Below are 21,323 nucleotides of genomic sequence, written 5' to 3' on the forward strand. Positions count from 1 at the left end.
CCTTGACCAGCACAAAAACATTCTGTGGCATACTGCACTAGCATCGAATTGTCCCCGCGATATGCAACTTTTCAGGTAAGTCAGGAACCAATACACACAGTCAGTTAAAAAAGCAAAGGCTAGCTTTTTCAAACGGAAATGTACAATGCGCACTGATGCTAGGAAACACTGTCACCACTGATAAATCCACGATAATCAAGAATTTAAATAAGCATTTCTCTACAGCTGGCCATGCTTTCCTCCTGGCTACCCAACCCCGGCCAAAAGCTCCACACCCCCAGCAGCTACTTGCCTGCTACAAGCCTCCCCAGCTTCTCCTTCACCCAAATCCAGATAGCAGATGTTCTCAAAGAGCTGCAAAACCTGGACCTATACAAATCAGCTGGGATAGACAATCTGGACACTCTTTTTCTAAAATTATCCACCGCCATTGTTGCAACCCCTAGAGGTCTGTTCAACCTCTCTTTCGTATTGTCCAAGATTCCTGAAGATTGGAAAGCTGCCGTAGTCACCCACCTCTTCAAAGGGGGTGACACTCTAGACCCAAACTGTTACAGACCTATATCCATCCTGCCCTGCCTTTCTAAAGTCTTTGAAAGCTAAGGTAACAAACAGATCACTGACCATTTTGAATCCCACCGTACCTTCTCCGCTGTGCAATCCTGTTTCTGATCTGGTCATGGGTGTACCTCAGCCACGCTTAAGGTACTAAACGATATCATAACCACCATCAGCCGTCTTCGTCGATCTGGCCATGGCTTTCGACTCTGTCAATCACCGTATTCTTATTGGAAGACTCAACAGCCTTGGTTTCTCAAATGACTGCCTTGCCTGGTTCACCAACTACTTCTCAGACAGAGTTCATTGTGTCAAATTTGAGGGCCTGTTGTCTGGACCTTTGGCAGTCTCTATGGGGGTACCACAGGGTTAAATTCTCGAGCCAACTCTTTTCAAACAGGTATATATCAATGATGTCGCTCTTGCTGCGGGTGATTCCTTGATACACCTCTATGCAGACGACACCATTCTGTATACATCTGGCCCTTCTATGGACACTGTGTTAACAAACACCCAAATGAGCTTCAATGCCATACAACACTCCTTCTGTGGCCTCCAATTGCTCTTAAACTCTAGTAAAACTTAATGCATGCTCTTCAACCGATCGCTGCCCGCACCCGCCAGACTAGCATCACTTCTCTGGACGGTTCTGACCTAGAATATGTGGACAACTACAAATACCTAGGTGTCTGGCTGTAAACTCTCCTTCCAGACTCATATTAAGCATCTCCAATCCAAAATCAAATCTAGAACCGGCTTCCGATTTCGCAACAATGCCTCCTTCACTCATGTCGCCAAACATACCCTCGTAAAACTATCCTACCAATAAAATAATCCTCCTTGACTTCGGCGATTTCAGACCCACTGGCTCCAGGTCATCTATAAGTCTTTGCTAGGTAAAGCTCCGCCTTATCTCAGCTCACTGGTCACCATAACAACAACCACCCGTAGCACGTGCTCCAGCAGGTATATCTCTCTGGTCATCCAAAGCCAACACCTGCTTTGGCCGCCTTTCCTTCCAGTTCTCTGCTGCCAATGACTGGAACGAATTGCAAAAATCGCTGAAGTTGGAGACTTATATCCCCCTCACTAACTTTAAGCATCAGCTATCTGAGCAGCTAACCGATCGCTGCAGCTGTACATAGCCCATCTGTAAATATACCATACAACTACCTACCTCATCCCCATATTGTTTTTATTTACTTTTTTGCTCTTTTGCACACCATCATCTGCACATCTATTACTCCAGTGTTAATTTGCTAAATTGTAATTACTTTACTACGATGGCCTATTTATTGCCTTACCTCCTTACTCCATTTGCACACACTGTATATATATTTTACTATTGCGTTATTGACTGTACTTTTGAGTATCCTATGTGTAACTCTGTGTTTTTCTGTTGCACTGCTTTGCTTTATCTTGGCCAGGTTGCAGTTGTAAATGAGAACTTGTTCTCAACTGGCCTACCTGGTTAAATAAAGGTGAAATATATATATTTTTTCAATGTTCAGTTTTCAATGTTCCTATTTACAGAGGCACCCCATTCCAAACGCATAATAACTATGAGCCTCCGTGGGCGGATTGGGCTTGTTTATGATTCACGACCTGAATTCATTTCCCCATAAAGGTGTTCTATTGGCCCTTATCACAGAGATGTATGCCGAGTGACAAATTGTAATTTGGCATAAGTAAGTTCATCCATCGATCTTCTGGCTGCCAAGGAAGCAAAACAACACAAATCAGACTGCCAAAGGCCTTCACTTTGGCTGGATGTCGTGGCTGCAGACCTGATGCCATGCAGACGCCATAGCAGCATTACATAATTAATTCTAGTACAGTAGAGAGTGATATTGGACCATCCATCATGTGTTTGGCTTTAGTGCCTGTCCATTTGGTGATGACAGGCAGAACTTGTCACCTGCAAATGTCAGGCCTTGAATGACATTCCAAATGAATGATTTTAGGACATTGGGCAGGATTTGGCCTTAAAATAAATGTATATTTGGTGTAGTTGTAGCTAGCTACGGTTGTTTACGATGAGTTAGGAAGCACTTTGACACCGGTTTCTATTACCGTAGAGCTCTCGTGTCAAACACCTGTCTCCAAAAAATGCTGCGGTGTCTTCCGTTGTGGTTACATTTAGCGACTGTGACACACCTTCTGTGCATATTCACTTTCCATGCATACAGTATCCTGTTCGATGTGGCATCATGTCCAACGTGAATGTCAACATTCTGAATGGCTTTCCCCAATATTTCTATTATCTACTATGCAAAGAGCCTTAACCCCATCCTATTCCAGCCGTACTCCTACGCTGGTAGCTAATTTATTAGTAGCATTCTGGGGCCAAGTGAAAAGCTTGTTTGAATTCCGTGTTTGCCCAGGCTATACTGATAGGTTTGCTTAGCCATTGTAAATCTCCTTAGCAAGCTGTGTAATTGGACAAACGTTGAGTATTGACTATTTCACCCAATATGACCTCAACCCAGCTCAACATAATGAGAGGGCCATGACATGTAAACACCAGGATGACTGTGTTTGTGGTTTGGCCATAAAGAACAAAGTCTTTAATGAATAAATAAAAATGGCCTGCACTCTCTCAGAGCAATTGCATACAGAATAGCTTGCTGTTTTTTGGGGGTGCCTAGGTGTAATGGAGGTGATTTGGAACATTGTCGCCCTCAGATCTTGAGAATGTCCTCTTAGTTTAATGGTTACGATGTTGGGTTGGCCAGAGACCTAGGTTGTATCCCTTTCGGCAACATTGGCAAGATGTTAATAGCAAACAGATGTGGATGTTTGGGCTTTGTGTCCCTCTCACACAACGAGGGCGCTCCTCCTCGTTGTGTGTGAGTGTGGGAAACACCTGCTGAATAGTCTTTTACCTCTGTCCCACCCAATACCCCGGGTATATGACTTGGCTCCACTAGCTGACACGATCTCCTCTTTTTATTATCCTATTACCATGGAATACCAACATCTCTTTAAATCTCAGAGGCAGTTTGTTTCCGATTCCGAATTCATTTCATAAAGTGATTACTGTAAGCCATTTTCAACACCAGCATCAAGTACGTGAGGTTATTGCAGACACCATGGTTGGAATTTCAAATTGAACTTGAATAATATATTTTCGAGGGGGGCACTAGAGGGGCTGACGGCTCAAACTAGAATCAAATCAAATCAAATTTTATTTTATTTGTCACATATACATGGTTAGCAGATGTTAATGCGAGTGTAGCGAAATGCTTGTGCTTCTAGTTCCGACAATGCAGTGATAACCAACAAGTAATCTAACTAACAATTCCAAAACTACTGTCTTATACACAGTGTAAGGGGATAAAGAATATGTACATAAGGATATATGAATGAGTGATGGTACAGAGCAGCATACAGTAGATGGTATCGAGTACAGTATATACATATGAGATGAGTATGTAGACAATCGAGACGATACTTCCGTGATCAACAAAAATGGAGGGGTGAGTCCCTTGTTTTACCACAAGTGCCTATAGTGGAAAGTATTGCAGAGTGCATATAGTGGAAAGTATTGCAGAGTGCACCTTTAAGAATAATAATGTGAAGACTGCAATGCACATTTCGCAGCAGCTCAAATTCGTATCCTTTTTTCTTTTCTTGCAAAGGCTCAATGTTCATGGTGTCAGGTGTTCAGAGCTTGTTGTATTTTGCAGTGTAATGATTTTATGGATTCAAGTGTGACCGCTCGGCATGGGCCTCCAAGACTTTTGTATAGTACCGCCAGAACCTCAGGATTACCTGTTCATTACCTCCTCTCTGAACAGAGCGTCTCGCTTAATATGGAGGCTGGATGGCCATCCCTCTCCTGTTAATGTCCCAGTCACCACTAATCCCTTATGGCAGCCAATTTAAAACACCCTGCCTTGATATTGCCTATGACTTTCTGCACCGGACAGATAAACACCGTCATTTACATGTACAATCGGGCTCGCAGCTCAGCGCAATACCAGCTACAGTGCCTTCAGAAAGTATTCATACCCCTTTACTTTTTCCACAGTTTGTCGTGTCACAACCTGAATTTAACATGTATTAAATTGAGATTGTGTGTCACTGATCTACATACAATACCGCATAATGTCAAAGTGGAATTTTGTTTGTGGACACTTTTTCAAATGAATAAAGAAATAAACGCTGCAATGTCTTGAGTCGAAAACTATTCAACCCCTTTGTTATGGCAAGCCTAAATAACTTCAGGAGTAGAAATGTGCTTACCCCATCTCTGTACCACACACATACAATTATCTGTAAGGTCCCTCAATTAAATAGTACATTTCAAGCACAGATTAAACCACAAAGGCCAAGGAGGTTTTCAATGCATCGCAAAAAAGAGCACCATTTGGTAGATGTGTAAAACATTTAAAAAATCAGACGCTGATTATCTCTTTGAGCATGGTAAAGTTATTAGGCTTTGGATGGTGTATCAATACACCCAGTCATTACAAGGATACGGGCGTTCTTCCTAATTCAGTTGCCGGAGAAGAAGAAAACTACTCAGGGATTTCACCATGAGGCCAATGGTGATTTTAGAACAGTTACAGAGTTTAATGGTTGTAATATGACAAAATTAAGGATGGATAAACAACATTGTAGCTTATTCGACAATACTAACCTAAATGACAGAGTGTTTGCAACAAGGGACTTAAGTAATACTGCAGAAAACGTGACAAAGCAATCAACTTAATATCCTGATTACAAAGCGTTATTTATGTTTGGGGCAAATCCAATCCAACACATCACTGAGTACCACTCTTCATATTTTTAAGCAAGGTGGTGGCTGCATCATGTTATGGGTATGCTTGTCATCGGCAAGAACTACGAGGGTTTTTTTTAATAAAAAGAAACGGAATAATAAGCACAGGCAAAATTCTAGAGGAAAACCTGCTTAAGTCTGCTTTCTAACAGATATTGGGAGATGAATGCACCTTCCAGAAGGAATATAACCTAAAACTCAAGGTCAAATCTACACTGGAGTTGCTTACCAAGAGAACATGGAATCTTTTGGAGTGGCCTAGTTACAGTTTTGACTTAAATCGGCTTGAAACATCTATGGTAAGAATTGAAAATGGCTGTCTAGCAATGATCAATAATCAACTTGACAGAGCTTGAAGAATTAAAAAAATTATAATGGGCAAATATTGTACACTTCATGTGTGCAAAGCTCTTAGAGATTTACGCAAATAGACTCAAAGATGTAATTACAGCCAAAGGTGCTTCTACAAAGTATCGACTCAGGGGTGTGAATACTTATGTAAAGGAGATACTGTATTTCTGTATTTCATTTTCAATGCATTTGCTAAAATGTGTAAAAACATGTTTTTACTGTGTCATTATGGGGTATTATGTGTAGATGGGTGACAAGGGGTATGAATTGTTTTGGAAGGCAGTGTAAACAAGACTGCCTCTCTCAGAAAACCCACACGTCTCCTCAGTTCTCTGGAATGTATTATTTTCTGTCGAGAAACATGTGCATGTGCCCATAGCAGAATGCATTGTGGGGTTTTCATTGTCATGTTTGGGGAGAACAGCAGTGCAGCAAAAAACTACTGAGTTTATTTGCTCTTCCTCTGCTAGAAATGACTCCCTAACCAGTCAATCTCGTATCAGATTCAGAAAAGATGCTGTAATTATTTTAATCAGAAGAACCCCTCCCCCTCCCTAAAATATTTTCTCTCAGCAGTAATAAAATACAGTTGCCATTTACAGTTGCATTCTTATCTTTTATTATTTCTTAAATGTTTTTTTATTGTCGAGAAGGAACCTGCGAGGTACCATTCTGTTGGACAGTGTATACTATGTGTATCCTGTACATATGGCTAATGAAACTATCTCAGACCAGGTTTATTTCAGTATTTGGGTGGGCTTATTTCCAAACATATTGGATGTATATGTAAAAATGTAGTTGCACATCATGCATGTTTGGAAATGAGTTGCATAAGCAAACTAAGAAAGCCAAGAAAGAGAAGGGGAAGACATTTCTCTCATATTGCATTTCTAATATTTAATATTGTATGTGCATTTCTAGTCTTGCTATGGCCAGAAGGCTGAGCCAATACAAGTTTTTGAGTCCGGCTCAAGAGACTAGTGCATTCCTAAGATTTAACATGGTCTGCCAATACTAAATAGGTTTGTTCCAATTCTTTATAGTCTTTTATATGAATTCAGTTTTACCTCTGCTGTAAAAGGCTTACTGCAGTTCTCTTCCAATGTTCCACATGAGGTTTTCTTCTCTTATCATTATTGTCAATTTTTGTTTCCTGTCAAAGACGTCAAGGTCCATCAGTTCTGCCCGTCTTCTCTTTTGTCTTCGCTCCAGTCAGGTTTGAACCTTCCCACTGTCTCTATGCTACTTCCCATTCACAGAAGACGAATGTAATGTACTGTTTCAGAAAATAGCAGTGCTGCTGGAGAAAGTACCATTGCTTTTTCTCACCACCTGCTGGTTCGTGAGGGTTGGCCTTAAAGTCACACTCCTCGATCTGTCTTCACCCACTTTGAGCAACTTTTGTTTGTAAACTAAGTGGTGGGTCTTGGTGAATGTAACTGCCAGTGTTTGTTGCACTCTGTGGCAACCAACTTATTTGTTTGTTGATTGATTGGTAACTGCCACCTCATCTGTGGCGTGGCTTTAACGAGGTGTTTCACAGATTTGATCATCTGTGGTGTGGCTTTAATGAGGTGTTTCACAGATTTGATCATCTGTGGCGTGTCTTTAACGAGGTATTTCACAGATTTGATCATCTGTGGCGTGGCTTTAACGAGGTGTTTCACAGATTTGATCATCTGTGGCGTGGCTTTAACGAGGTGTTTCACAGATTTGATCATCTTTTCACAATAAGGATGTGCAAAGGCAGCTCAATAGTCTTTCTGGTTGAGGTGATTTGTAGATCAGATTTCTATGCAACCCCGGTCTCAGACTGACAAACACGAACTACCAGCACCTTTCAACAGTTTTTTTAGCTAGGCTTGGTTAAGAGAAGCTAATCAAGCTGCTAGTCTGCATTTTGTACCGGAGAGACGACTTAAGAGTTTTCACCACATTTACACACGACCGGTTTTAAATCCCTCTTGTGGATTCCATCATTGATGAGAAAATCGTCAGATGAAGCCCTCTGGAATACAATTTGTTCTATGTTATTACTGCGATGTTACTACTCTAACATGATCTAATGCTACATTTGTCACGAATTGCTCTCTAAATGGCTTTTATGGTAGTCGTACAGATATCGGATCTTCGTTTGAGACAGCTTGCTACAGCAAGAAAAGTATCCTTCAGAAGCAGGAGATTTGAATTATTATGTGGATTATAAATAATGGACATTTTTTGGTTGGGGTTGGTACATTTTTCATAAGGGGAAAATCATGTTTGAAATTTAAAAGTGGGAAATTACAAACTTCAGAAGCCTTTTTAAACCTAAAATACACTAAGTAAAACATGTCCTGCAACAGGGTAATCAACTTAAGATCTTATATCCGTAGATAACAATGACTTGATTGGCCATAGTTTCAGAGAATGACTATATATGGAGCAGGTTGATATTCTTATGCTGTGGTAGCTGGCAAGATTCCACACGTGAAATTAGAGGCCCACGTAGGCACATTCCAACTGAGATATTACTCCTGTCTGAACAGGATGAACATTCACAAAGAAACCAATTAATAAAGCCTAAACTCAGATGAGAAGCATCTCCACAGTTGCATATTCCCTGTTGTTTATATTCAGGTCACGCTCACTTGGGTTTGAGTGATCTGTAGAGTACTGTGGAAGTTCTTAGCTACGGGCCTGAACTTGACGATGCACTTAGCTAAACTATTATAAGGCAGATAAACACTTGAAACGTAAAATATACATTCAGGTTTGTGCTGAGTAGAGGCGTCTGCATTAGACACAAAGCCCACTGTCTATCAGAACATCTTTCTTTCTTAGAAGTCAAATGTGTTTGAAGGCTTCAAAGGGAGGCCAGAGTTCTTGGACGGGTCATTATTTGCAGCTTGCTCTTTGGCTGCATACTGCAAATATCTATATTTGCGTGAGTGCAGAGAGATCGGTATGAGGGATATGACATTGGTCAGATAAGCTCCAGTCAGCAAAACATAACACCCCTTTTCTTTGTGACAATCAGCTGACGTCCCTGGAGCAAGCCTGGAAACTAGGCATACAGTTTAAGTCGTAAGTTGACGTACATCTTAGCCAAATACATTTAAACTCAGTTTTTCATAATTCCTGACATTTAATCCTAGTAAAAATTCCCTGTCTTGGGTCAGTTAGGATCACCACTATATTTTAAGAATGTGAAATGTCAGAATAATAGTAGAGACAATGATTTATTTCAGCTTTTATTTATTTAATCACATTCCCAGTCGGATAGAAGTTTACATACACTCAATTAGTATTTGGTAGCATTGCCTTAAAATGGTTTAACTTGGGTCAAACGTTTCGGGTAGCCTTCCACAAGCTTCCACACAATAAGTTGGGTGAATTTTGGACCATTCCTCTTGACAGAGCTAGTGTTTGAGTCAGGTTTGAGTCAGGTTTTAGGCTTCCTTGCTCGCACACACTTTTTCAGTTCTGCCCACAAATTTTCTATGGGATTAAGTTCAGGGCTTTGTGATGGCCACTCCAATACATTGACTTTGTTGTCCTTAAGCCATTTTGCAACAACTTTGGAAGTATGCTTGGGGTCATTGTCCATTTGGAAGACCCATTTGTGACCAAGCTTTAACTGATGTCTTGAGATGTTGCTTCAATATATCCACATTTCCTACCTCATGATGCCATTTATTTTGTGAAGCACCCCCACAACATGATGCTGACACCACCGTGCTTCACGGTTGGGATGGTGTCCTTCCTTGAAGAAATACATCCGCAGGTGACTTAATTGACTTAAATGATGTCAATTAGCCTATCAGACACTTCTAAAGCAATCATTTTCTGGAATTTTCCAAGCTGTTTAAAGGCACAGTCAACTTAATGTATGTAAACTTCTGACCTACTGGAACAGTGAATTATAAGTGAAATAATCTGTCTGTAAACAATTGTTAGAAAAAGTACTTGTGTCATGCACACAATAGATGTCCTAACCGACTTGCCAAAACTATAGTTTGTTAACAAGAAATTTGTGCAGTGGTTGAAAAATGAGTTTTAATGACTACAACCTAAGTGTATGTAAACTTCCGACTTCAACTGTACATCCAGAGCACCATGACACAACATCCCAAGAATGTCCGAAAAACATCCTCGGTGATGTCCCTGGGACAAACTGTGATTTAGGCAAAACCTCTAGGGGGACCATGACACAACATCGTAAGAATGTCCTAAAAACATCCCCGGGGATGTCCCTGGGACAAACTGTGATTTAGGCAAAACCTCTAGGGGGACCATGACACAACATCGTAAGAATGTCCTAAAAACATCCCCGGGGATGTCCCTGGGACAAACTGTGATTTAGGCAAAACCTCTAGGGGGACCATGACACAACATCGTAAGAATGTCCTAAAAACATCTTCGTGGAAATCCCCGGGACAATCCAGGAACTAGACAAAACCTCATGAACAATGACACAACGTCCTGACCACTTTAGACAATCATTTTGTGATGTTCTGGGTAAGTCCTAATGACGGGATACTCCTTCTGACATGACGTTATGATTCCTGCCTCAACTCGGAATGACCTCCCCCTGTACGATTCTATCAAACATGAATAAATGAAAAATATTTGTAAAAATATATATATATATCATAGGACAGAGAATAAATAGGAACCTTGGGTGCTCCACCTCACTCACCTCTATTCCATATCTATCTGAACTCTGTCCTTTCTCTAGTGCTGGATTTACTCAGCCTTCACACCAGTGCACAGTTGCTGCCTTCTATATTCCTATTCCACAGGCTATAAAATATATCAGTTTGAACCAAGGGTAAAACAAGTGTTGGGAGACAGATAAGATCGGAAGGTAAAGTGTAAACAAAGGGAGGTTCATGGCTCTGTATATCCGGGGGGGAACAAAACAGAAGCGGTTCAACTAAAGATAAAACAAGGATATTGGGGGAGGGATAAGATCTAAAAGGAACGGGTAGATAAAGACAATCTCATGTTTAAAAAAAATTATCTTTGTCATTTATTTCCTTTTGAAAAAGACGGGAGCAAACTTTGCATAGGTGCAAACACTTACCAGTGTCCTCTAGTCTACTTCCCATTCACCATATTCTCCCCCTGTCATCATCAGTATGAGAATGAATTACACAGTGACTCCTGGGGGTGCTCTAGAAATAGTTGGCTGTACCAACATAAGAATGTGTAACTCTTATGGGGATGCACACCTTCATATACTTAATGTTTATGTCCGGATTTGTGATGGAGGTACCCAGAACCCCCTGGGTCATAATTATGACTGCCCGCTGTCTGTAAGTAAAATGTTAGAGAAAGACTTTTGGCTGCTGCTGTGTGGTAAAGGGAATTGGGACAGAATCTTAAAATCTTCATTCCCTCAATTTCCCTTTTCCATTTATTTCCATTTCCAGGACTAAGAAAGATTGGATTCTAAATGGATCCTGTCATTCTGTGGTCACCCACTATTTCCGTCTCTCTTTTCTTTCTCCCTTTGTAGTTCCAGGTTCCAATCAAACACTATGAGATGATGACCTTGTCCTTTTGTCCTCTCTCAGGTTACTGGAGCCATTAGTTACCCTTGTTGACCTCTATGTTCTCTGAGAGTACCTATATAATGCACCTCTCTATATTGTCATTTTCAAACGGCTTTGCAAGACAGGAAGAACTCACATGTGGGATACTCCTGTGGTCTCAGTGAGATGTTATTGAGGGTTTTCATTGAATTGGTGATGAACTGGGTTTAGTGCATCTGTGAAAAGGATAATGACATTGTAAATAATCTATTCACATGGGGTGAGAAATAATGCCGGATATTTGATTGAATCAACCAACGTGCGGGATTTGTAAAAATCACTAACCAGCTTTCCATCCAACCTTTTTATGCGAGTCAAGTACATGTCGAATAAAACGTTTCATGACAGTCCTGATGGAATGATGGAATGTTTTCGTAAACTTTTCAAATGTCGACAAAACAAAATACGCTAGAAACGGTGGGATCTTTTGTGTATGTAAAATTAATTATGCGAGGAATGTCGTGGAAACGATTTTATGCGCAAAAATGGATATAATAACTATCATATCGAAGTAAACTTGGGAGTCCCACGATGATATGTTGTGTGGTTCTCCCACTACGACTGGGAAGCATGTAGTTTATTTCGCTACAGATTAAATACAATTTGATGAACTTCACAGGGTGGTGAAAGTGCAAAGTGATGAGCTTGATGCTCCTTTTCATTAAATTTCGAGGGTCTTATTTTAGTAACATGACCATCGATGCCTGGCTGCCGTTTGACAAATACAAATTATCTTGCTCTTTTGTCCATAATAATCTCATTATATATGTGCACTCTAGCCAACAGTGCGCAGATACCAAAGTGGGCATACGCTGTATAACGCAAATGTCTTTTTGTGAGTTTAAAATGCAAGTGTGCCCTATTTAACTTGAATTTTTTATTAGGTTAATTGGAAATCAATAGCTAAATATATTTGTATGTGCACTATGTCATCACGCACAGCCTTTTATCTGCAACAAGTCAATTTGATAGAAACCTCTGGTAGCAAAATGCGCATATTTAAAATCTTGTCACCAATTGGATGGAAATCAAGAATCAGTGGCTTTTTAAAACTGTACTACATCCAGCTTGGTGGCGATATGGTTGAGATGTGGCACAAATAATGATGATCCTTCTCTTTTATTTGGAGTTAACAGTCATTGTGTGGGTATACTTTTTGGACTTAGAGGATTGGTTTGGTAGTTATAATAAATGATATAATAAACACCCCTCACATGGCTTTGGTGAAAACTGGCACAAAAGGTACTTATGAGTATTCATAAGAGGTATGATGCTTTGATGACAGGATTTATTTGGTTGTGTGCCGTTGTGTATGTCATCGTCAAGTCTGACGAACTAACACCAACTGACACATTAGTAAGCTGTGATTTTGAGCTTTAGCTCATCAAAAGGTGGACAATCTGCACACCATTCTTTCTAAGGGACAACACAACCCACAAAAAAAGAGCAGCAATGTCGAGATGATAGAAAGAAAGTTGTATTCTTTTAACAAGTATGTTTAAGAAGAACAGAGGTGCACAGTACACTTCAACGTGAACTTCAGACACATTTATGACCTTTTTTTTGGTTCACTCTGTACTTGTGGAGCGTATGTTTTCAGCAGCTCATGAAACAAAGGGAGTTGCCCAACTCTGGTCAAAGGGATTTGCCCACCTCTGGTCAAAGGGAGTTGCCCACCTCTGGTCAAAGGGAGTTGCCCACCTCTGGTCAAAGGGAGTTGCCCATCTCTGGTCAAAGGGAGTTGCCCATCTCTGGTCAAAGGGAGTTGTCCATCTCTGGTCAAAGGGAGTTGTCCATCTCTGGTCAAAGGGAGTTGCCCATCTCTGGTCAAAGGGAGTTGCCCATCTCTGGTCAAAGGGAGTTGCCCATCTCTGGTCAAAGGGAGTTGCCCATCTCTGGTCAAAGGGAGTTGCCCACCTCTGGTCAAAGGGAGTTGCCCACCTCTGGTCAAAGGGAGTTCCCAACCTTGGTCTAGCGAGTTTCCCGCCTCTGGTCAAAGGGAGTTGCCCATCTCTGGTCAAAGGGAGTTGCCCATCTCTGGTCAAAGGGAGTTGCCCATCTCTGGTCAAAGGGAGTTGCCCATCTCTGGTCAAAGGGAGTTGCCCATCTCTGGTCAAAGGGAGTTGCCCACCTCTGGTCAAAGGGAGTTGCCCACCTCTGGTCAAAGGGAGTTGCCCACCTCTGGTCAAAGGGAGTTCCCAACCTTGGTCTAGCGAGTTTCCCGCCTCTGGTCAAAGGGAGTTGCCAACCTTGGTCTAGAGAGTTTCCCACCCCTGGTCAAAGGGAGTTGCCAACCTTGGTCTAGAGAGTTTCCCACCTCTGGTCAAAGGGAGTTCCCAACCTTGGTCTAGTGAGTTTTCCACCTCTGGTCAAAGGGATTTGCCAACCTTGGTCTAGAGAGTTTCCCACCCCTGGTCAAAGGGAGTTGCCAACCTTGGTCTAGAGAGTTTCCCACCTCTGGTCAAAGGGAGTTGCCCACCTCTGGTCAAAGGGAGTTTCCCACCTCTGGTCAAAGGGAGTTTCCCATCTCTGGTCAAAGGGAGTTGCCCATCTCTGGTCAAAGGGAGTTGCCCATCTCTGGTCAAAGGGAGTTGCCCATCTCTGGTCAAAGGGAGTTGCCCATCTCTGGTCAAAGGGAGTTGCCCATCTCTGGTCAAAGGGAGTTGCCCATCTCTGGTCAAAGGGAGTTGCCCACCTCTGGTCAAAGGGAGTTGCCCATCTCTGGTCAAAGGGAGTTGCCCATCTCTGGTCAAAGGGAGTTGCCCATCTCTGGTCAAAGGGAGTTGCCCACCTCTGGTCAAAGGGAGTTGCCCACCTCTGGTCAAAGGGAGTTGCCAACCTTGGTCTAGAGAGTTGCCCATCTCTGGTCAAAGGGAGTTGCCCACCTCTGGTCAAAGGGAGTTGCCCACCTCTGGTCAAAGGGAGTTGCCCACCTCTGGTCAAAGGGAGTTCCCAACCTTGGTCTAGAGAGTTGCCCATCTCTGGTCAAAGGGAGTTGCCCACCTCTGGTCAAAGGGAGTTGCCCACCTCTGGTCAAAGGGAGTTGCCCACCTCTGGTCAAAGGGAGTTCCCAACCTTGGTCTAGCGAGTTTCCCACCTCTGGTCAAAGGGAGTTGCCAACCTTGATCTAGAGAGTTTCCCACCCCTGGTCAAAGGGAGTTGCCAACCTTGGTCTAGTGAGTTTCCCACCTCTGGTCAAAGGGAGTTGCCCACCTCTGGTCAAATGGAGTTTCCCACCTCTGGTCAAAGGGAGTTTCCCACCTCTGGTCGAAGGGAGTTCCCAACCTTGGTCTAGAGAGTTTCCCACCTCTGGTCAAAGGGAGTTGCCCACCTCTGGTCAAAGGGAGTTTCCCACCTCTGGTCAAAGGGAGTTTCCCACCTCTGGTCGAAGGGAGTTCCCAACCTTGGTCTAGCAAGTTTCCCACCCCTGGTCTAGAGGGCAACATCAGTCTATTCAAATCAAATCAAATGTTATTGGTCACATACACATGGTTAGAAGATGTTATTGTGAGTGTAGCAAAATACGTATGCTTCTAGATCCGACAGTGCAGCAGTATCTAACAATTCCACAACATAACCTAATACACACAATCTAGTAAAGGAATGGGATGAGAATATATAAGTATAAAATATATGGATGAGCAGTGACAGAGCGGCTAAGATGCAATAGATAAGATTTAGATGCACTATTGTAAAGTGACTGTTCCACTGGATGTCATAAGGTGAATGCACCAATTTGTAAGTCGCTCTGGATAAGAGCGTCTGCTAAATGACTTAAATGTAAATGTAATAGATTGTGAAGGATACAGTAGACATTATATACATATGAGATTAATAATGTGAGACATGTAAACATTGTTAAAATGGCATTTCTTAAAGTGGCCAATGATAACAATCTGTAGGTAGGTCGCCGCCTCTCTGTGCTAGTGATGGCTGTTTAACAATCTGATGGCTTTGAGATAGAAGCTGTTTTTCAATCTCTCTGTCCCAGCTTTGATGCACCTGTATTGACCTTACCTTCTGGATGGAAGCGGGGTGAACAAGCAGTGGCTCGGGTGGTTTGTCCTTGATTATCTTTTTTGCCTTCCTGTGACATCAGGTGTTGTAGGTGTCCTGGAGGGCAGGTAGTTTGCCCCCGGTGATGCGTTGTGCAGACCGCACCACCCTCTGGAGAGCCTTGCGGTTGTGGGCGGTGCAGTTGCCGTACCAGGCGGTGATACAGCCCGACAGGATGCTCCCATTTGTGCACCTGTAAAAGTTAGTGAGGGTTTTCGGTTACAAGCCACATTTTTTCAGCCTCCTGAGGTTGAAGAGGTGCTGTTGCTCCTTCTTCACCACACTGTCTGTGTGCGTGGACCATTTCAGTTTGTCGTGATATGTACACTTTCCACCTTTCCACCTTCTCCACTGCTGTCCCGTCAATGTGTATAGGGGGGTGCTCCCTTTGCTGTTTCCTGAAGTCCACGATCAGCTCTTTTTGTTTTCCTCTATGCCAAGGGGAGGGGCTGACTACAAAGCTACTTCTCCCTCAGTTCCAGGAGAAACAAAGCCTTGATCTCTCTATCTGGAGCAGAAGAATACTGAAACTTTTGATGCGCGTCATTGAAATACTTTGTGGATGCTGCCTGCAAACACACGTGTGTCAAACATTTATCTTTCAACTTCTCCGCTGATGCACTGGTCCCAGTGACTGGGTCCCATGTGACTCAGTTGGTATTGCGTGGAGCTTGCAACACCAGGGTTGTGTGTTCGATTCCCAGCACGAAAAAAAAGGGTGACAATGTATTCACTCAAAACTGTAAGTTGCTCTGGATAAGAGCATCTGCTTAACGTTTGAGGTTGCGGGAGTCAGAGAGAGTGGGAAGACATGAACGGAGACCCACAAACACAAGGGGGGAACCTGACGAGACAAAGCATGAATTGCAATTTGTGCGTTCCATCTCTCCTGTAGTGCTTGTTGCAGCAAAGCAAATGAGCAGCATTTCAGGAAGGGTTATGAAGACGGGTAGCCCAACTTTGTGGCGGTAATCAAAGGCTTTTGAAACGGATGGATTGAAATCGGCACTTTCATCTGTTGATATTGCTTTTTGAGTCAAAGTGTGACTAAAGAGAGCATAAGCTCAAAGTTTTGTTTAATGAAAAGGGGATTATAAAGATTTTAATTTGAGTCATGTGAGTCGAGTTGTAGTCTCTCCGAAAATATTTCACGGAATAATTTGTTTTGGTTCTTATATCCAGCTTGATCTATTTTCCTTTTTGAAAATTAAGCCTTCATAATGCATTTTATAAGCCCTACATAGATGGTTCACAACTCATTTATAAGCAAATGTCATACTGAAGAGAGTGTATACAGTCAATACAGTATGTAGGTTGCTCTGCCCAATGTAACATAACCACGATGGCATACCCTCACAAAGCTGTGCTTCACAAAGGGTGAGCAATGCTATCTTTGATTATAGCAATTGCGTGACTCATGCTCCAGTCCTTTTCTTTAGATCTGACAATCTTTCTTATTCTGTCTCTCTCTCTCTCTCCTCCCAGAACCGCTTCCACTTGCAGATGGTTACGCGGATCCCCCCGTCAGGCCTGTCAGAGCTGCTGCTGACTATTCTCCAGCGGAGCGGCTGGCAGGAGGGCATGGCTGTGCTGTGCCAGGGCTGGGAGGAGGCTGGCCTGCTGGAACTACTGGAGCTCCAGAGCCGCCTTGGCTGGGGCGCCACCCGCTGGCACCTCCGAGCCCTCCTCAATCTCACCCGGGCCGGGCCCACAGAATCCGAAATCCAGGACTTCCTTTCGGAACACTTCCGGGGACAGGGGCCAAGTCAGATCCTGCCACCGGCTGCGGTACTGCTGTTCGGGGCCGACCCGGAGTGTGCAGCGGCGGTGCTGCGGAGCGCCCAGGACTTGGGGCTGACGCTGCCCACAGTGCACTGGGTACTGGGCTACCCGCTGAGCCCCGACACCCTGCACTCCATCGGTCTGCCCCTGGGGCTGTTAGCCTACGGTGAGGTGGAGCGCAAGCCGCTGGACTTCTACATCCGCGACGCGCTGCAGCTGGTGGGCCAAGCTGTGGCAGCAGCCACAGTGGTGCGTCCCGACCTGGCGCTCATCCAGAACATGGTCAACTGCTACGACAAGCCCAACAAGCACGAGGTGCCCTCGTCTGGACAGTACCTCGCCAGGTAAAGCTGGTTTACTTTTAACCTTTGACTCACAATGTCTCTGGAGGTTTGAAGGATTATTTTACACACATACACACACTCACATTAAGTTTGAGATCACTTTATTGGTTAATTGCACACAGCGTCCAACTGAAATTTGACTTCCGCTTTTAACCCAACCCCTCCGAAAGACACACATAAATACACAGAATTTGGAGAGGAGCGGGGTGCTGCCACACTGGACACCCAGAGAGCTGTTGTTGTGGGGGGTTAAGTGCCTTGCTCAAGGGCACAACGGCAGACAATGGCATCTAGGATATAATACCAGCAACCCTCCGGTTGCTAGCTCTCTTCCTACCAGATTTTTACTGTCGGACCCGGGATTTGAACCGGTTGCTGGCTTGCCTCTCTAACCGCTGGGCTACCTGCCGCATACATATATATTGTACATACAGTGCCTTCGGAAAGTATTCAGACCCCTTTACCTTTTCCACATTTTGTTACGTTTACAGCCTTACTCTAAATTGGATTAAATCAAAAATGTTCCTCAGCAATCTACACACAATACCCCAAAGTGACAAGGTGAAAACTTTTTTTTTGTGCAAGTTTATTACAAATAAAAAACAGAAATACCTTATTTACATACGTATACAGACCCTTTGCTATGAGACTTGAAATTGAGCTCAGGTACATCCTGTTTCCATTGATCATCCTAGAGATGTTTCTACAACTTGATTGGAGTCCACCTGTGCTAAATTCAATTGATTGGACGTGATTTGGAAAGGCACACACCTGTCTATATAAGGTCCCACAGTTAACAGTGCATGTCAGAGCAAAGAAAAAGCCTTGAGGTCGAAGGAATTGCCTGTAGAGCTCCGAGACAGGATTGTGTTGAGGCACAGATCTGGGGAAGCATACCAAAACATTTATGCAGCATTGAAAGTCCCCAAGAACACAGTGACTTCCATCATTCTTAAATGAAAGATGTTTGGAACCACCAAGACTCTTCCTAGAGCTGGCTGCCCGACCAAACTGAGCAATCGGGGAGAAGGGCCTTGGTCAGGGAGGTGACCAAGAACCCGATGGTCACTCTGGCAGAGCTCTAGAGTTCCTCTGTGGAGATGGGAGAACCTTCCAGAAGAGCAGCACTCCCCCAATCAGGCCTTTATGGTACATTCTAAAAAATAAAATGTTCCTGGAGTATCCTTTAGGGGTTTAGGGGAACCCCTATAAGTTATTCTAAGTATCCCTTTTAATGGATCCTCGAAGAACGTTTTGAAGAACATTTTGAGGTTCATTTTTGAACTACCCCACCCTGTTATTATTATTATTATTAATGATAACAATATGAATAACAATAACACAATATTTTAGTTCTCAGTGTTAATTATGATTTTAGTGGTAAAAATCCAAATATGAGGTACAGGCCCAGCAGAGCCCCAAGTCCAATGGCTATATTCTCTGCCGTGTTGATGTTCTCCATTTAAAAAATAAATGTAAAAAATTGGTCACATGCACATATTGAGCAGATGTTATTGTGGGTGTAGCAAAATGCTTATGTTCCTAGCACCAACAGTGTAGTAGTAGCTAACATTTCACAACAATACACAAATCTAAAAGTACAAGAATGGAATGAAGAAATATATAGATATTAGGACGAGCAATTTCAGAGTGACATTTATTAAATACAGTAGAATAGAATTCAGTATATACATATGAGATGAGTAAAGCAGTATGTAAACATAATTAAAGTGACGAATGTTCCATTATTAAAGTGGCCAGTGATTCCAAGTCTACGTATATAGGGCAGCAGCCTCTAAGGTGCAGGGTTGAGTAGCCGGGTGGAAGCCGGCTAGTGATGGCTGTTTAACAGTCTGATGGCCTTGAGATAGAAGCTGTTTTTCAGTCTCTCGGTCCCAGCTTTGAATGCACCTGTACTGACCTCGCCTTCTGGGTGATAGTGGGGTGAACAAGCAGTGGCTCGGGTGGTTATTGTCCTTGATGTTCTTTTTGGCCTTCCTGTGACATCGTGTGGTGTAGGTGTCCTGGAGGTCAGGCAGTGTGCCCCCGGTGATGTGTTTTCACAGATCGTACTACCCTATGGAGAGCTCTTCGGTTCCAGGCGGTGCAGTTGCCGTACCAGGCGGTGATACAGCCCGACAGGATGCTGTCAATTGTGCGCCTGTAAAAATGTATGAGATTCTTAGGGGCCAAGACAAATTTCTTAATCCATAGCCAGTATGATTTTGCAGTGCATGGTAATCGAACAGGTTTCTTGTTATATTCATCCGCGGTGTAGGGAAGGTGGAGTCTGTCAATCCCCAAAAACGTAATTAACAAAACATGGTTTTCATACACATACAGTGCCTTGCGAAAGTATTCGGCCCCCTTGAACTTTGCGACCTTTTGCCACATTTCAGGCTTCAAACATAAAGATATAAAACTGTATTTTTTTGTGAAGAATCAACAACAAGTGGGACACAATCATGAAGTGGAACGACATTTATTGGATATTTCAAACTTTTTTACCAAATCAAAAACTGAAAAATTGGGCGTGCAAAAAGACACTTTACCTTGTCCATAATGTAGAGGCCTAAGGGATATTCATTGAATAGGTAAGGGAGGATGGTAAATGTGCATAACATACCAATACCAATTGACATACCTTTGTATGCCTCCTTGTCTGTATACCTGCAGACACAGACACCAACGTGAGCAGTTCAGTCATCAGCACCCAATACAGGCAGCCTTCAACATATTCTCATAGCCTACATATGCGTAGCTATTTGTTGATTAATATACATTAATGTCCATTTTCTGTTTTAGAAAGATTTGCACAAATATGAAAAGATAGATGGTATCATCATAAATCAATATCAATTTAGATCACACAAGGGACACACTTTAGCTTAAATTGAGGAGATCTTTACATTTTTCAGTTAAGTGCCTGCACCTGCTGTTCTTTCAAATTAAAATCCAAATGTTTATGTTTGGCAGTTAGGTTCCTGCAAGAACCCACACCAACTAAGGAGCTTCCTCGATGAACCCCACCTCCTATGGGGTTCTTGGAAGAACCATTTGTGGGCCATTTTCAGTGCCTAGAACCATAAGGTACTTAGAAGAACCCGTTTTGAGTGTAGATTGGCCAAATGGAAGCCACTCCTCAGTAAAAGGCACATGACAGGCCGCTTGGAGTTTGACAAAAGGCACCTAAAGACTCTCAGACCATGAGAAACAAGATTCTCTGAAATGATGAAACCAAGATTGCACTCTTTGGTCTGAATACCAAGCGTCACGTCTGGAGGAAACCTGGCACCATTCCTACGGTGAAGCATGGTGGTGGCAGCATCATGCTGTGGGAATGTTTTTCAGCGGCAGGGACTGGGAGACTAGTCAGGACCGAGGGAAAGATGAACGGAGAAAAGTACAGAGAGATCATTTATGAAAAACTGCTCCAAAGCACTCAGGACCTCAGACTGGGGCGAAGGTTCACCTTCCAACAGGACAATGACACTAAGCACACAGCCAAGACAACGCAGGAGTGGCTTCAGGATAAGTCTCAATGTCCTTGAGTGGCCCAGCCAGAGCCCAGACATGAACTCGATCGAACATCTTTGGAGAGACTTGAAAATAGCTGTGCAGCAACGCTCCCCATCCAACCTGACAGAGCTTGAGAGTATATACAGAGAAGACTGGGAGAAACTCCCCAAATACAGGTGTGCCAAGCTTGCAGCGTCATACCCAAGAAGACTCGAGGCTGTAATCTCTGCCAAAGGTGCTTCAGTAAGGTACTATGTAAAGGGTCTGAATACTTGTGATATGTGATATTTCAGTTAAACATTTTATTTATTTATAAATTCGCAAAAATGTATAAAACCTGTTTTTGCT

General features: G+C 43.0%; 1 protein-coding gene across 3 annotated transcripts in view; it reads left to right on the top strand.

The window, feature by feature from the left end:
• The window catches only part of grin3bb (glutamate receptor, ionotropic, N-methyl-D-aspartate 3Bb), a 108,005-nt gene that overhangs the window by 61,988 nt on the left and 24,694 nt on the right, over positions 1-21,323 (top strand). For all 3 annotated transcript variants that reach the window (XR_006832106.1, XM_046301366.1, XM_046301367.1), the window contains exon 2: positions 16,816-17,456. Coding sequence is in view for 2 of the 3 variants with exons in the window: in XM_046301366.1 (XP_046157322.1) it covers positions 16,816-17,456 (641 nt within the window). In the remaining variant the exon portion in view is untranslated. The remainder of the gene's footprint in view (positions 1-16,815; positions 17,457-21,323) is intronic.

This window comes from Oncorhynchus gorbuscha, linkage group LG15 (assembly GCF_021184085.1).
Source record: "Oncorhynchus gorbuscha isolate QuinsamMale2020 ecotype Even-year linkage group LG15, OgorEven_v1.0, whole genome shotgun sequence".
Taxonomy (NCBI): domain Eukaryota; kingdom Metazoa; phylum Chordata; class Actinopteri; order Salmoniformes; family Salmonidae; genus Oncorhynchus; species Oncorhynchus gorbuscha.